Raw genomic sequence first — 16,834 nt, 5'->3', positions numbered from 1 at the left:
TTGCTGCAGATTTTCTGTTTCTTACATTTCTGTCATCAAATAATTAATGAATTCTTTTCATATATAATTGGTTTACTTCCTTAGTTGTCCATTGTCTTTAATGGCAACACACTCAGGCTGCATGATGCACAGTTGCGTGGTTTGATGGTTGTAGCACACACCAGTTGTCTGGTGTACTGTATGTATGTATTTCAGCTGATGTGCTGGAGGGAAAAAGTGCAGTGGCGTATCTTGGCATGGCGTGTCATCATAGGTTTCTGTGCCGCTTGATGCTGCTGGTGTGTGGGCTTACACAGGAAACAATGGTTGTGAGTGTTTCAACACACATTAAATGCCACTGGTGTGTGGTGCCCTTTACAGAGGGGAAGAGAGAAGGAAGAGGAGAAAAGAAGAAGACATAAGCATATTAGTGGGGGGAACAGAGGGTGTGTGTGATATATGTGTGTGTGCACTCGTGTGTGCATGTGTATGTGGGGACAGATGTGAGTCTGTGCAGCGAGAAACTGTTGCCTGCTGATGCCGACATTAATGATTTATGAGAATGAGAGAGAAGGAGAGAGAAGAAGAGAGAGAGATACAATGATTAAGTCAGAGAGAGCAACATAAATATTATCCATGAGTTACTATTGCACACAATGCAAAGTTTGTTTAAATGCATATATATATATATATATATATATATATATATATATATACACCTGAAGAACAACCATCACTGCAACACTCCACTAATCTGGGCTTTATAGCAGAGTGGCTTTATTTGCAGAAAAGCCCCTAAAGGACTCTGAGACTGTGAGAAACAAGATTCTCTGGGTTGATGAAACCAAGATTGAACTGTTCGGCCTCAATTCTAAGCATCATGTCTGGAGGAAACTAGGCACCACTCAGCACCTGCCCAACACCATCCCAAAAGTGAAGCATGGTGGTTGCAGCATTGTGCTGTGGGGATGTTTTTCAGCTGCAGGGACTAGGACACTGGTCAGGGATGAGGGGAAGCTGAGTGGAGCAAAGTACAGAGATACCCTTAATGAAACTGGGAAATCACATCCTGAATATTGGTAAGTGTTATAACCTGGAGCAACGTGGGTATCCTGAGGAAAAAATGTCTTTTGCAAAAGAAGTGTTCTATGTTTCTCAGATAAGCAAAGGCCTTTAATAACGAGGAGCAGTCACCATGAGTCAAAGACAAGAAAATGTCGGCATACACTCTGTCTAATATGAAGTTTTTAGAAGTGCAGAGCGAAAAACGCTTCAGTTTGGAAAGATCAAGGTTTTTCTTTTTTTTAAGTTTTTGCAAAGTTACAGTAAAACCAGGCCATGAGCTGCATTTACAGATACTTTAAATAAACAGAGTCATTATTTCTGCATGTCATGCGGATTCATTTGTTTTGACTTCCGCCTGTGCTAATCACAGAGTGCTTAAATATGCTGACTGTGACTGAAATCCTAGAAAACCAAACACAGTTACTGCAGTAATTATCTGCAGTAGATTGGTGCCAGAAAAACGATCAGCCACTAGATATGTGGACAAATTGGACATAACATTTAATTGTATTTAATGTCCATTTATTTGTTTTGAAAAGTGCTGCCTCAACAGTAAACCACTGGGCTACACAGCCTTCAAACTGAGGACTTCAGGAAGTCACATGATGTTTCCGGAAAAGCTGCTGGTCAGTTGTTTTATTCTGTTCAGATACAGGCCATCAGTAAACTTAATCCAATATTACATTTTGTTTCAATTATTCAAAGCACACAAATCAAGTGCTTTTAGAGGTTAATTATTTGAAGCATGTGTGATGCTTTGAATGTTAATGCAACAATGTAAAGGCACTTATTTTGGTGACTTAAATAGGCCAAGAAATCCATCAACTAAAGACTCAGGCTATCTGGTAGCGGATACCTTATTTGTTTCAATTTGTAAAGAACTATTGGTTGTGCAACCACTGTGTGTTGAATGTACAAATAAACCTTGCAGGAAATGAGTGCAACACACACGCAGACAGACACATACATACGTGGTAGCCTGTTGTGAACCCATGTTTTGAGTTCAATACCATGATAAAATTATAGTTATGACTTCTAATATAAATTTTGTATAATTTACAAAACAGGTAAAGCTCATTAAATATACAGAGATGTGCATAACACCAGTCTGCTTTCTTTGCTGCATGTGCGTATGTTCATCTGAACCATGCAAAAGAAAATGACACACTGTGAAGCTGATCTGTTCAAAAGCAGGGAGAATCCATGCATTAGATCAAAAGCTTCCATCCTCTCTCTGTCTCTCTCTCTCTGTCTCTCTCTCTCTCACACTCTCACACACTCACACACTCACACACACACACACACACACACACACACACACACACACACACACACACACACACACACACAGAAGCTCCTAATATGGTCTTAACTCTATGTGTTGAGGATGAGATCTTAGCCAGTGTGATTGACTGGTGCTGGTTGCCTGATTGCAAGATGTCATGATTAAAACTGTGTATGTGTGTGTGTTTGAGAACATTTGATTGATGTGTAAAGATGAAAGGATTATAGGTCTTGTTATTATTCCCGCCCCCTGTTCACATCACGCTCAACACATGTATTACACACACACACACACACACACACACACACACACACACACTCACTCACACACTCACACACTCACACACACACACACACATCTCGTCAAACAGTGCAGCTGAAAGACATATATTTGTGGAGGTGTAAGACATTTTACAGCACAAAGGAAATGCAGGAAAAGGACTTTATCCTGGGGCTTTTAACATGGCTGAAAATAACACAATGTACCAGTATGGTGCAGAAAAAAGGAAAATGCTGATGGGAAAAATGTGTATTTATCAAGTTTTGTGCGGTGATGCATGACATTTAAGCAGGGTAAGCAGTTGTTTTTTTTTGCACTGGAAACAGTGGGAAGAGTTGGAGCTACTCAAAGTGCCCACGTGCGTGAGACTGTAGACATCTAGTGTATTAATATTTAGTATATGGCTATCTTAGTCAGGATAAACTGCTTTTCAAATGAAAAAGATAGTAAAACAGGATAATGTGACCCACTAAAGCTGATCAATGTCAGAAGAAAATATATTGTCTCCTGTTGAAGAAGCCTCAACTTTTTTGCACTGAATATTAAACTGCAATGAGATGTCAAACCTCATACACATATATGTGGCACAGATCACATAATGTTATCCTGATGAGATAAGCACTAGTATCATAATCATTAGAAACTAGAATAAATCATCTTCAAAAAGAAATTGATGAAATTCAGTATTTTCAGTCAAAATCTTGGTATTTTGTTGCCCTCTATGAGGTGAAGCCTACGCAGGCTCATGTAACCACTCTATTCTGAGCCTATTATGCTTTTAAGCCCAGAGGGAACATTTGTAATAGTTATGAAAATGCCAAATTAGCATGAAATGAGCTATTTTGCAGGTTTTCATTGAAATATATCCCAGCCCTACAGTTTAACTTGTTTAAGGAGGCAAAATTCTCAAGTGCTTCAAATTCACACAGTGAAACTTTTTGCGGGTCCATGTAAACTGACCTCTGGCTTGGCCAGACTCTCACTAGTAGTATACAGTGCATCTGGAAAGTATTCACAGAGCTTGGCTGAGGGTACAGAAACATTTCTGCAGCATTGAAGGTCCCAATGAGCACAGTGGCCTCCATCATCCGTAAATGGAAGAAGTTTGGAACCACCAGGACTCCTCCTAGAGCTGCCCCCCCCCCGGCCAATCTGAGCGATCGGGGCAGAAGGGCTTTAGTCAGGGAGGTGACCAAGAACCCGATGGTCACTCTGACAGTGCTCCAGCGTTGCTCTGTGGAGAGAGGAGAACCTTCCTTACCTCCTTCTGCAGCACTCCACCAATCAGGCCTGTATGGTAAAGTGGCCAGATGGAAGCCACTCCTCAGTAAAAGGCACATGACAGCCCACCTGGAGTTCGCCAAAAGGCACCTGAAGGACTCTCAGACCATGAGAAACAAAATTCTCTGGTCTGATGAAACAAAGATTGAATTCTTTGGCCTGAATGCCAAGCGTCATGTCTAGAGGAAACCAGGCACCGCTCATCACCTGGCCAATACCATCCCTACAGTGAAGCATGGTGGTGGCAGCATCATGCTGTGGGGATGTTTTTCGGCAACAGGAACTGGGAGACTAGTCAGGGTCGAGGGAAAGATGAATGCAGCAATGTACAGAGACATCCTTGATGATAAACTGCTCCAGAGCGCTCTGGACCTCGGACTGGGGTGAAGGTTCATCTTCCAACAGGACAACGACCCTAAGAACACAGCCAAGATAACAAAGGAGTGGCTTCAGGACAACTCTGTGAATGTCCTTGAGTGGCCCAGCCAGAGCCCAGACTTGAACCCGATTGAACATCTCTGGAGAGATTTGAAAATGGCTGTGCACCGACGCTCCCCATCCAACCTGATGGAGGTTGAGAGGTTCTGCAAAAAAGAATGGGAGAAACTGCCCAAAAATAGGTGTGCCGAGCTTGTAGCATCATACTCAAAAAGACTTGAGGCTGTAATTGCTGCCAAAGGTGCTTCAACAAAATATTGAGCAAAGGCTGTGAATACTTATGTACATGTGATGTTTTTTGTTTCTTATTTTTAACAAATTTGCAAGCAAACTTTTTTCACTTTGTCATTATGGGGTATTGTGTGTAGAATTTTGAGGCAAGAAATGAATTTAATCCATTTTGGAATAAGGCTGTAACATAACAAAATGTGGAAAAAGTGAAGCGCTGTGAACACTTTCCGGATGCACTGTATAGAAGAATGTTTCTGTTTGCCTGTCTCTGTGATACAGTGGTAAAAAGCAATGGGGTTCATCTGAAAGTGTATATTTCTTTGTATGAAAGACTAAAATAGAGTGTTTATGTAGCCTGGTGTAGTATGTCCATATGTTTGTGTGTACGACCAGAGGTATGTGTGAGTGAGTGACTGGGAAGAACATCACTCATTAATGAACTAAACTACTATATCAGCTGTTATAGCATTGACCTTTAAAGCCCCTTGGCTCTACCCACCGGCCAATGAAAACACCTCTCTTCACTCATCTCTCTGGCCTGTTGCCGTTGCCGCCCCCCCCCCCCAGTGACTGCACTCTCTTGTGTAATCACAGAAAAACAGACGAACAGAGAGGCATGGAAGGGGACTTGGGGGAGAGAAAACAGAGAAAAGTAATTAAAACAGAGTGCTGGAGAAAGAGGAGTGTGCTGGCCTGTGACCGATAGATGCAACTGCATTGAACCGAAGACCACAGTGGGATTAACAGGGGTCTAATGCTCTGAGGATGCTGGGTAATGGCTCGGTCTTGTGTGTTTGTGTATATATGTGTGAGTATGTCTGTGCCCTCACATGGCCATGTATGTCAGATGCCTTTGGATGACGACCAATATTTCAATGCATTCCAGCGAATGTGAGTGCTTACTTGTTGAATTAAGGAAAAAAGAGCAGAAAGGTGGAGAGAATGTGGCAAGATAAAAGGAAAGCAGTGGGCTTTTTCATGGACTGAGAGAGGGGATGAGATGGAGAGCAACAGATAAACTGCAGAGGACCAGATTTTTTCTGACAAGGCTAAAACCCATTGTGTCTGTAACTGAGTGTGTGTTCACTTTGCCTTGCTCCTAATTCCCTGGCTCCACACTGTGTTCCAACAGGATTTCAAAGCTCCACAACAGCAAACAATGAAACTTTATCAATATTGTCAATTAGCAGTTGGAACAGTGCTCAGAATCGCAAGACACGCCAATGGAGATGTTGATCCTCCCAACAAAGGGAAAAACTAATAAAAGATCGAATGATAAATTAATCATCATAAATAAATGACACAAAGCAAAACAAAACTACACTTCACACAGTAACAGGGAGACAAATGTGCAGATCCGTTATTAAAATTATTACACATTTTCAACCAGGCTTGTTGTGAGCTTAAGAAGATTAACTGTGTTTCCTTATACAGACAAAATAAATCTTTGATGTCAAATGACTATTTTTACTGAGGCAAAGTCCCACTCTGTCATCTACCTGCTTTGCTTAATGGCAGATAAACAAAGGCTTAAGGTTGAAACAACAAGCACCCAAAGAGTGCCGAGGCGGAAAATGTTTTTTTTTTGACAGAAAATGTTTATTTTTAGTTTGCATATAGATACAGATGTGACAGATATTGAAGAATCATCAGATGCACATGTTAACTTTCCCAGAATAATGTAAGTTCAGTAGTTTATGACAAAACACTGTCCTGCTATCAAAAACAAACAAGACTAACAGTCTAGGCTAGCAGCTTGGGAAATTTTTGCTCTAAGCTAAATGCTAATGTCAGCATGCTAATACTAGACCAGATGCAGGAATGTCATGGCTGATGAACAGAAATTTTCATGGCAGTAGGGGATAAAAGTTTTCATAGATCATCCTCTAGAGATCATGGATGTCTGTGCCAAATCTCATGGGTATTCATCCAACAGTTGTCAAGATATTTCAATAAAAACCGAACTGTCAGAGCGCTACAGGAAAACCCAGAGGATCACCAACGTCATTACAATGTATCCTCAAAGGATCTTGAATATCTGTTCCAAATTTAATGGCAATTCATTCCATAGATATTTTCACTTTGAATTGGAAAAGTCAGTCTCGTCCTGGCACTAAAGAAAAAGTTAGATTTCCAAAGTCAGACAGATTCGTCACCTGGGGGCCATCAATATCTGAACCAAATTTATTAGCAATCCGTCACATAGTTGTCGAGATATTTCAGTCTGGACCAAACTGTTATCCCGTCTGACCGACAGACCAACATAGCCATCCCTAGATCCATGCTGCCGTCCATTGTTAAAGACATATGACTTTCCACCAAACATGTTTTTTGAAAAATTCTTCTAACAGACAGACAGCAAACAGACTAAAAATGCAAGCAATAAGAAAATTCTAATTAATCTTCTTTTCCAATGAATCTCTTTTGCTTCATCCTCCACCTGATCAGCATTCCTGCCACCCATCACACATCCTACTGGTCTTTGTGCATGGCAGTTTATTTGCTCTGTTTTTCTCGTGCTTGGTCTCTCTCCTCCTTTACACACATTCTGTCTCTGACAAATCCTTCAATCTCCCTCTGTTTCTCTCCTCTTCCTTACCTCCTCCCGTTACTTTCTCCTATTCCCCCTCTCTGTGATAAGATAGACTACTGTTCGGCTTCTGCCACGACCTGCTGAATTTCAAATAGCCCCCTTCGATAAAAACCCGGAGCCATGGTCTCCCCTCTCTGCTCTCCCAGAATATTAACTAGTCTTGCAGCAGTGCCAACAGTCCTGCACCTCTGAGCCCACCAAAGCTTTCCAGATCAGCTTGTTGCATTATGGAAATAAAGCGGAGGTGGGTGGGTCATCACTGTCTGAGAACTAGGTGAATGCCTGTGGTTGCATTTAACAAAGGCACACACAACCATCCAGCTGGTGGCCATATTGTAGGTCTTTTGTTAATGGCAACCAGTGGCTGAGCCCAGATGACTTTAAATCTAAACATAAACCTTAACACCAGAGAAACATTGTGTTATGTTAGGCAAGAAAGTGATCATTAAACTCTTTAGTGTCTGCTACGAGCAACAGAGTCATTCAAGACTTCTACAGTCAATTGACTGATGAAGCTGTTAATAAACAGTTAGTACAGTAACATGTTGGAGAGCTGCTGCACACGAGGAGGAACCAAACAGTTCTTCAATATAAGACCCAAACGCTTGTGAACCATGGTCCAATTTTGGACCTTGACCCGTCAATTGACAACCACTCAATTAGAGCAGTTACAACTGACAATTCACCATGTGACAGTTTTCAGAGTCTACACACACACACACACACACACACACACACACACACACACACACACACACATCACTGACAGTTCACAAAAAAATTATAGTCAGTAAATATTTGGATAATATTTGCTGGTTTCAACCTCTTACATCTGAGAAATTATTGGTAAGCTATTTTAAACATCACTGGTGTTGTTAATAATGGGAATACTTTTGGGTTGTATTAGTACTAATAGACCAGAAATCAATCAATATGGAAATTATCATTGCAGCCATATTTCTGCTATTTTATAAACTTTATATATGATATGTTATTACAAAAGCAAGCAGATGAGCACTAGCAGTCAAAAAACAAAACTATGGCTTGTTCACCACACAGCTATCATTCTGTGATTCCTACTGAACAGGCACAAAGGAGGGAAATGACGCCTGATTGAAATGTACTGGACTTTTAAAAAGACAGTATTTAGAAAAAGGGAAACAAGAAGCAAACACATCTAAAAGGTCTCTTACCTTGCTGATCCAGGTCTCAAATGCGGGGCCTTCAATTGTCAGGAATAAATCTGAGATGGGGAGGAGAGAGAGAGAGAGAAAGAGAGAGAGAGAGAGTGAGAGACAGAGAGAGAGAGAGGAGAGGGTGCAATTCATTAGGTGATGTGTTGGTTCATCTGGCAATTATAATCCAACATGGAGCAGAGGATATTGAGCTATAATGAAGAAATGCTGTAGCTTAGTGGGAATGACAGCAAATGAAAACATACAATGTGCAAGATCAATAAAAACTCAGTTACTGCTCAGCTCAGACTGATAATGTTGCCTTATTTATACAGAAGTAAACTTTATCAGAGATTCTGTATTCTTCATGATGTCAAAAATGGTTATGGCAAAATAAATAAAAAAAAACCCACTATAATTTAATATATATTTTGTCCTCTTCATTGCAATGATTGATAAATTCTTTGGTAATATAAAATCCAGTCCAGACAACATTATACACATACATATATTATATACAGGGCTACTTGTTAATATCAGGGCAATTCAAACATTATCATGTAACACTCAGATAGCCTAAGTTAAAAAAAGAATGAAACTTAAGGTTGGAAACTTTAACTATTTCAAAGCTTGGTTGTGATAAGCTCGACAGACTTTGATACATCCTGACCTCACTCTTTAACTCTTGCACTGACAAGCAGTGATTGTTCAATATACAGTTTTGGTAGGAACTGGCTTCTTAAAGCAGTGGAACAAAAACAGATGAAGAGACGGTAAGAGGATAATGGCGGATCTCCCACTGACAGCAACAGGATTTCACTCTGCTTTCTGGAGGCTTCTCCCCCTGGTGATGCCTGTAGCTCGCTCTATTGGAATCCTATAACCTGCGCTTGTACTCATATTCCTTGCTCTTGAAGCTTAGGCTGCAGGCTGCACTTGTAATGTGGTTTCTGTGTGCCTCTGTAGGAGGACGTTTGCTTTCATCACTGCACTCTCTGGGCTGTGGTTCTGTGCCAGTAATTGGACATGAAATAAATATTGGCATTGATCTGCCTTAGGGCCCTGCTTTAGTGCACGTGTTACCGTGCTCTGCATGGGTAAATCCAAATGATAATGGATGAGGGATGAATGGAGGGCAGAAAGGGTGGAGCAATAATGACTGGAAGAGTGATTGTTGTGTGTAATGACAGATGCAATATAGCAAGTTCAAAATGCTGCAGCGTGACTCCTCACTAAAGTGAGAAAATTTCATATAAAATAGATTAAAAAAAACATTTCACTGAATTACAAGTGTCAAACACTGCATTGACTAAAAGAATGTGTCTATTTAAGCATACCAATTTAAACCAGCTCTTATACTCTGACAGATGTGCTCTGAAACGCTATCCCAGGGTTCCACTGCAGTCATCCCCAGACCTCAGGCAAAGAGCTCTACTCTGCAGGAACATTGTACCAACTCATGTACGAACGCTTCAGTTAGCAATCATCTTTAAATCTAGGTCTTAAGAACATGTGTTTTTATGCTTTGCACTTTCTGTCCAAAGTCTCTTCGTTTATACTTCCCACTATGGTCAGTCCTCCTCATGAACAGGATTTTGGTATCATGAACCTTCTTTTTTGTGTAAAATTAATTAACAGCTATTAAGGTGATTATCATATTTTGTATAAATTATTATATTTGTGAAAATGTAATTTGAGACTCTGTGCCTTTGTGTTTACTCACTGGAAACATGGTGATTATTTAAATAAACCCAACTACAGCAGCTGGGCAATTTGTATAAAAGGATGTAATTGTCACCATTTTCTTACTACCACACACACAGCCATCTGAAATAATATTTAAGACTCAATTAATAAGTTAAACCACTTTTGAGATACTTCACAGTTCAACTGAAACGTTTTAAAACTTTGTGGACTTGCAAACATGTTGCATTTTACAAATGCAAAGATGACAACAAATGCATGCATAGATTATGCATATATGCGCACACACACTACAGGATACACAAAGTGATTTGCATACTGCTTGTATGCACTTGCCCGTGTTACTGCCTGTGTGTGTTTGGAGTCACACCGGGTGGTGTGTTGATGAGCTTGGGTAATCAGCCAATCAAGCCTCTTAGACAGAATTCAGCCGCGATTGGCTGATTAGGTGCGTTGGCCGTGTGTCTGTGAAAGCATGGGGTAGACAGAGGAGCAGAGACATGCACTGAGAGATCTTCTTGTAAACACTTAACATTCTCGCTGTAGGGGCCCTTCCTCTCTTTGCTCATCATCTCAGCACTTGCCTCAATTTTTTTTTTTTTTACCCAAGTTCACTGCCAAACTCTCTTCTGAACTTCTCTTCCTCTGGTCTGTTACTAAATTCCAGTCCAACTTGAAACCCTGCCCTGCTGTCCCCTTTACTGGTTTGTTCTCACCACTCATAGGCCACATATTGAGGGTGTTAACTGATGAAATTAAAGTGGAAAGTGCCCTCAAGCAGCACATTAAACTTCAACCTGCTTTCTCCTTGGACACTCTACCAGACACGGCCTTATTTGCTGATCTGTCTGGAAAGGGAGAGCATTTTAGGAGTGCATCAAGGGGAATATGCACACACAGAAAAGCCAATTCCCTTTGGTAAACTAAGCAATAAGGTAATTTTCATGTGATTCTTCTGGCTGTATCCTCCTCCAGTGCATTGTCCTTCTCTGCTCTACCCTCCCTCGCTCTGGGTGCCTGCCAGAAAGTATTCTACACAGTCTCATAAAGTGCTGCCTGCTATCAATATAACCCTAACTGCTTCCACCATCACTCACTCTAACACAGTTTTACTGTTCCAGGTACTTTTACTGGGTCGCCAAGGGCCTTTTAGGGACTCATCATGTTAACAGAGATATTGTAAAGAGGAAGAAACCTCACAGAGAGGAATCAAACAGAGCAGAAACAGAGTGGATGCTAAGTGAAAGGTCTTTGTGTAATTTATTTGTTTTGCTCTGCTTTAAGCTGGTTTAATTTTAGATTCAAATTAGTGTGCTCACACCAGGAAAGCACACTTTTTCAGTCATTCGAAAAATCTTCATTCATAAACATACACAAATATTCAACAATTTTTGCTAAATGTTTGAATGAAATCTTCTGGAAAATTAATTGACACTTTATGTTATGTTTTTGTTTCCAAATATAATGTTTTTATTCTGTCAGACCGTGAGAGTAGCTGGCTCTTACCTCTACCTGAGTCTGAGCTGTTGCTGCTACGGAGAAAAAGCCAGTTATAAGATTTTTAGCAAATTCTGAAATATTTGACTTTCAAAAAAAACACTACACCACAAAAGTTCATCCAAACTGACCCAGCTAACAGATTAAAAACTGCCGAACGTCTCGACAAAGCATAGTCTTTGGCTACACCCACACTGATAGACCATTTTAGCTCTGTATCAGGACTAATCTCTGTCCATGCTATCACACCACATGAAAGTGACCCAAGTCATTGTTTCCAAAGGTCTCCATTTCTGCCCATCCAGACCCCGCAACCCCGGAGTTTACAAACTGAAATTGATCCAGCAGCGCTTCCAAAAATCTAGAAAAATATGGAGTAGTGTGGATCCCAGGAGTAAACGTAGCAAAAGAGATCTGTTTGAAAATTAAAATGTAGCAGTGTGGATGTAGCCTTTGGCAACTGCCACTGTCGGCTTGGAGAAGCAACCTGTAAGCACCACAGGAGGCGAGGCCTCAGTAAAAGGGACACTACGCTGATTTTACACACCAAGTCTGTTAACAGGTCTTGGAGAGTGCAACTGCATTATGTACAAAAGGGCTCTGCGTGAAGACTGAAAAACAACCTCTAGTGATGCAGGGTGTTGTTGTTGAAGACTACAAGTGTGAAAATGAAAGAAAAAATCTGGGGATGTTAGAGTTAGAAACAGAGAGGTAACCAGACTCTTCAGGCTGATGGTTAAATAAGCTGCAACTAGCATGCCACACCTGAATCTCTGACTGAACCATCTGCGGTTGAATATGGGTGCCAGGTTTTGAAGGGGAGAAGAATGCTTGGGAAAAAAGAAAATATCTTATCTGCTTATTTACTGTCAACCATGAGTCTGACAGCTGGAATATTCTTTGAAGACTCAGCCAATCACTGGAGGTGAGGTTATATAGCCTCGAGACACATCTGGATGGGTGTGATGCATTAACTGAAGGAGTTTGATGGACTTTCTCTATGCTTCAGGAAAAAACTTTACACACTGATTAGCTAGCATATTTTGTGACCGTAATTTACTGAAGAGGTGCTCCTCCTGGGTATCCAACCCATGTCACCCAGTCCCTACTCTCACAATAAAACAATTTCCCATCCTGCAACAAAACTGTTGCACAAAGGTGAAAGTGAAGGTACGGGACTTCACACAGTAACCTCAAGCAGGCACTGTGGCTGTCCCGGTATCATAATGAGCCACCAGTAATCCTGTTAGACCTGTATGATTGGTGCTGACCAACATAACCAGCCAACTAATCCTATAACACTGTGGCTCTGTAGAAAATATGAGCAGGAACACAGCTAATGTTGTGAACTGCCAATATGGCTTGAAAGGCCTCATAGGCCTGATTATTTTTTCCAAAATATTCCTTTGATACAATTTCATTTGCATAATTTGCATTTAGGGCTAGATCCACACTTCCATTAGTCCATATAGCTGCTACCAGCCGCTTGACAGGAATTACAACATTGCAGCAATATCAGCCCCGTTCAAGTTGTATTTCTTTGGCCACCACTGTGAATTAGATTTGAATTTGAAATTGTATTGATTCTTCTGATAGTGTGATTTGGACCCCTTCCTCCCAATGTCTCTGAGTGAAATCCTTGAGTTGTGCCCTGATCAGTCTCATCAGAAAGCCTATCAACACAATGCCCTCAGACAAACCCATTTATAAGACACATTTTCATTTTTTATTCCAACTTTTTGTTCCTATATTAAATGTTTTGTGTAGTTTACCTTATTCTGTACTAAATTCTTGTTAAGGTTAAGTATCTCTTGATGGTTTTTGGCTGGACTGGCCACAGTCCAGCACTACATCCCCATGTCAGTGACTCGATGATTGAGTGATTGAGTGACAGGGTACAAAGCACAACTTAAGTGTCTCGCCGGACCAATGCAGATGTCATTTTCCTGCCCAGCACCAATGTTGTTTAAACAGAAAAAACACATGCACCCAACCCCTCTGACTAAGGCTTGGACCCCCCCCCCCCCCCCCGAAGTTAGATAACAGGTCAGGGGGGATATAACATTTCTATATATTCCTTAGCTGTAAGTACATTTCCCATATTCATGCCTGGAAGAATCCTGTAATAAGATTTCAGACACTCCTTAAGTGGATTATGTCACATATCACATATCATATAACACTTGTATTTTTTAAATCTCCCTTGAAATCTAATAGCATGTGAGCAACTTATACAGTCCCTAATGGCACGAATAGCACCATTTGACACTCAGTAAAATCATTTTGCTCCGTGGTGACTGTAAAGTTGCTGCGTGATAAGACACTGACAGCGCACAGAGAGTTCTTCAGACCATCAGAGCAAAGTGAGAAATATCCACAATTCTGTTATTGTCATATATTTCCACGACGATGCTTCTCTCACGTCGTACACACTCAGGCAGGTGTGTGAGTGAGTTACTATGGTTACGCTGATGCTCTGTGTCTCTGCAACACCGAGCTAAACCTTAGCTTCTTTCCATAGAAGAGTGTTGCCCGTACTGCTCTGCAAATGAGGAACACACTTCTCTCTGCGTCCACTCTGTTCAGCGAGTGGCAGAGGGGGGGTGGCAGTTTGTTACCCAGACGAAGGGTGTGCGCTGTATGAAAGACAAAATAAGAAAGATATTCTGTGGCTTCTCACTTTATAAATAATATAGCCAAAGTCACAGCGGAGCCGTTGTCTTTGATTCACATGTCTTGTCTTTTAATCACAATGACTATGTCAGACCACCCTTAAATAAGCAAGCTCCAGAGCAGGGGCTTGGAAATGTCTTGGAAGTTAACATGTAGTCTTAATGGGCTGCGTTTCAGTCACAATTTCATACTTGTACTGTTGTCTGACAACAGACACAGAATAACATGTAAATGAGATCAGGTTTACTGGGGATTCGACTGTATTAAAATAATGTATATATGAGCACAGAGAATAGAAGAGAAGCAACCAGATAAAGGGCTGAAACTGGCTGACACTAGGCAGAATACAAATACGACACAATGGCGTCACAGTGGATTGTGTCATCTAGCAACAGATAGTGACTTGTCCAGCAGGCCTTAGCTACTTACCATGAAGGTTGTTGTTTACAGCACAGTTTTAAACTACACCATCATTTTCACACATTGACCAGACTAGGTCCAACAATATACTAGGTTTTGACCTGGTCCACAGAATCACATAAGAGTTTAAAAACACATAGAACATTGTGTCTGAGCCTGACAAAACAGAGCCACTATATAACATTGGGGAACAATTTGAAAAAAAAATTCTGTTGAGTTAGATTTTTATGCTGATTAAAACTAAAATTGGCATGCTGATTCCAAAATTGCAGTCAGTTTTTTTCTAGCACGTCAAGTTTTTTTTCCACAGCTCACCCTCCAGATAAGCAAAATTCCACTGATTAGCTGGAGTAAGACTTGCCAGCTGATTACGATTGGACTCATCAACAGCTACGTGGCAACTTGTTTGTGCAGTCACAATTGAGACAGTGCGGTGAGAGGAGTGTGCAGCTCCCAATAGGTCAGTACCAATGTTCCCTCTAATTTTTCATGTGTCAGGGCACACACACGCTCCCTGAGCACACTGAGGACCATTGTGAGCAACATCAGATGTGCACGCTGTGGCCACACACCTGTATCACACCTGATCAACACCTGGGATCATAGCAAGTTACATGGCTTATTAAAAGAATCAAATTACAGCAGCAATTTCCATTCGTTTACTTTTGATATAAGTGATTTGGCCCACTTAAAATGAAATTTCTGTTGCCATGGCGCCGCGGATGGCTGCCTCGGTGTGTTGGTGCGCACTCTTTTGCCTTATTTTCTTTGTAAATTCAATTTTCTGCTTTGGTTTCCGGAGCTCTTTCACCAGAGAAGAGCTCATTAACATCAGAGAAACAACTCCAGAGGATTTTTTCCACCTTTCTCGACTCACCTGTGGGATTATTGGACATTTTGGTCAGAGGTCACTGACCGTTACTCTCGCAGTGAAACGCCGGAGGAGAGGAAAACGTGCCGGTGCGCTTGCGCGTCTCCGCCGGCGCGGACTCCGCACACCGCTCCCAGGTATCTTTCTCTCCAATGTGCGTTCACTGCCCAACAAGCTGGATGAACTTCAGCTACTGGTGAAGAAGAACAGAGACTTTTCTTCATCTTCCGTCCTGTGCTTCACAGAAACATGGCTGTGTGGATCGATTCCGGACTCTGCGCTGGAGCTGGCCGGCTTCCAGCTCTTCAGAGCGGATCGCGACACAGAGCTGTCCGGCAAAACCAAAGGTGGAGGAATCTGCTTTTATGCTAACAGTGGCTGGTGCAGAGACGTGACAGTGATCCTGCAGCACTGTTCTCCTGACCTGGAGACTTTCATCATAAACTGCAGGCTCTTCTACTCCCCCCGTGAGTTCACCTCATTCATCCTGGTCGGTGTTTCCATCCCACCACAGGCCACAGCAGATACTGTGTGTGGAGCGGACCAACCCGGACTCCGTAGTTATTGTCCTTGGTGACTTTAACAAAGGTAACCTCAGCCATGAACTGCCCAAATACAGACAGTTTGTTAATTGCCCGACCAGAGAGGGGAACACTCTGGACCACTGTTACACCACAATCAGTGGTGCTTATCCCGCCGTCCCCCGGGCTGCACTGGGCCACTCTGACCATGTGATGGTCCACCTGATTCCCACATACAGGCAGAAACTAAAACTGTGTAAACCTGTTGTGAAGACATCGAAGCAGTGGAGCAGTGAAGCCATAGAGGATCTGCGGGCATGTTTGGACTGCACTGACTGGGAAGTGTTCAGGACTGCTTCCAACAGTCTGGATGAGTTCACAGAGGCTGTGACGTCATACATCAGCTTCTGTGAGGACTGCTGTATCCCATCACGCACCAGGGTGAGTTATAACAATGACAAACCCTGGTTCACAGCTAAGCTCAGTCAGCTCAGGAGGCAAAAGGAGGAAGCTTTCAGGAGTGGGGACAGGGACAAGTTTAAAGAGTCCAAGTACAGGTTTAGCAAAGCGGTGAGAGAAGCTAAACGACTGTACTCTGAGAAACTTCAGCTCCAGTTCTCAGCCAATGACTCTGCTTCTGTCTGGAAAGGGCTCAGACAGATCACTAACTACAAACCTAAACCCCCCCACTCCATTAACGACTTCCGTCTGGCCAATGATCTGAATGAGTTCTACTGCCGCTTTGAAAGACAATGGGACAAGCCTGACACTAACCTCCACATCAGAGCCACATCAGAACCCCCCTCCTCCTCCCCTACCAAA

General features: G+C 41.9%; 1 protein-coding gene across 2 annotated transcripts in view; it reads right to left on the bottom strand.

Annotated features, from left to right (window-relative positions):
- itfg1 (integrin alpha FG-GAP repeat containing 1) overlaps window positions 1-16,834 on the bottom strand; it is a 156,532-nt gene that overhangs the window by 112,877 nt on the left and 26,821 nt on the right. For both annotated transcript variants that reach the window (XM_071489191.1, XM_071489190.1), the window contains exon 7: window positions 8,345-8,394. In XM_071489191.1, coding sequence (XP_071345292.1) covers window positions 8,345-8,394 — 50 coding nt within the window. The remainder of the gene's footprint in view (window positions 1-8,344; window positions 8,395-16,834) is intronic.

The sequence above is a fragment of the Trachinotus anak genome, unplaced genomic scaffold, assembly GCF_046630095.1.
Source record: "Trachinotus anak isolate AG129_WGS33_773 ecotype Australia unplaced genomic scaffold, CSIRO_AGI_Tana_v1 ptg000011l, whole genome shotgun sequence".
Classification (NCBI taxonomy): domain Eukaryota; kingdom Metazoa; phylum Chordata; class Actinopteri; order Carangiformes; family Carangidae; genus Trachinotus; species Trachinotus anak.
Note: the sequence above shows the minus strand (reverse complement) of the source record. Positions and strands in the feature narration are given on the sequence as shown.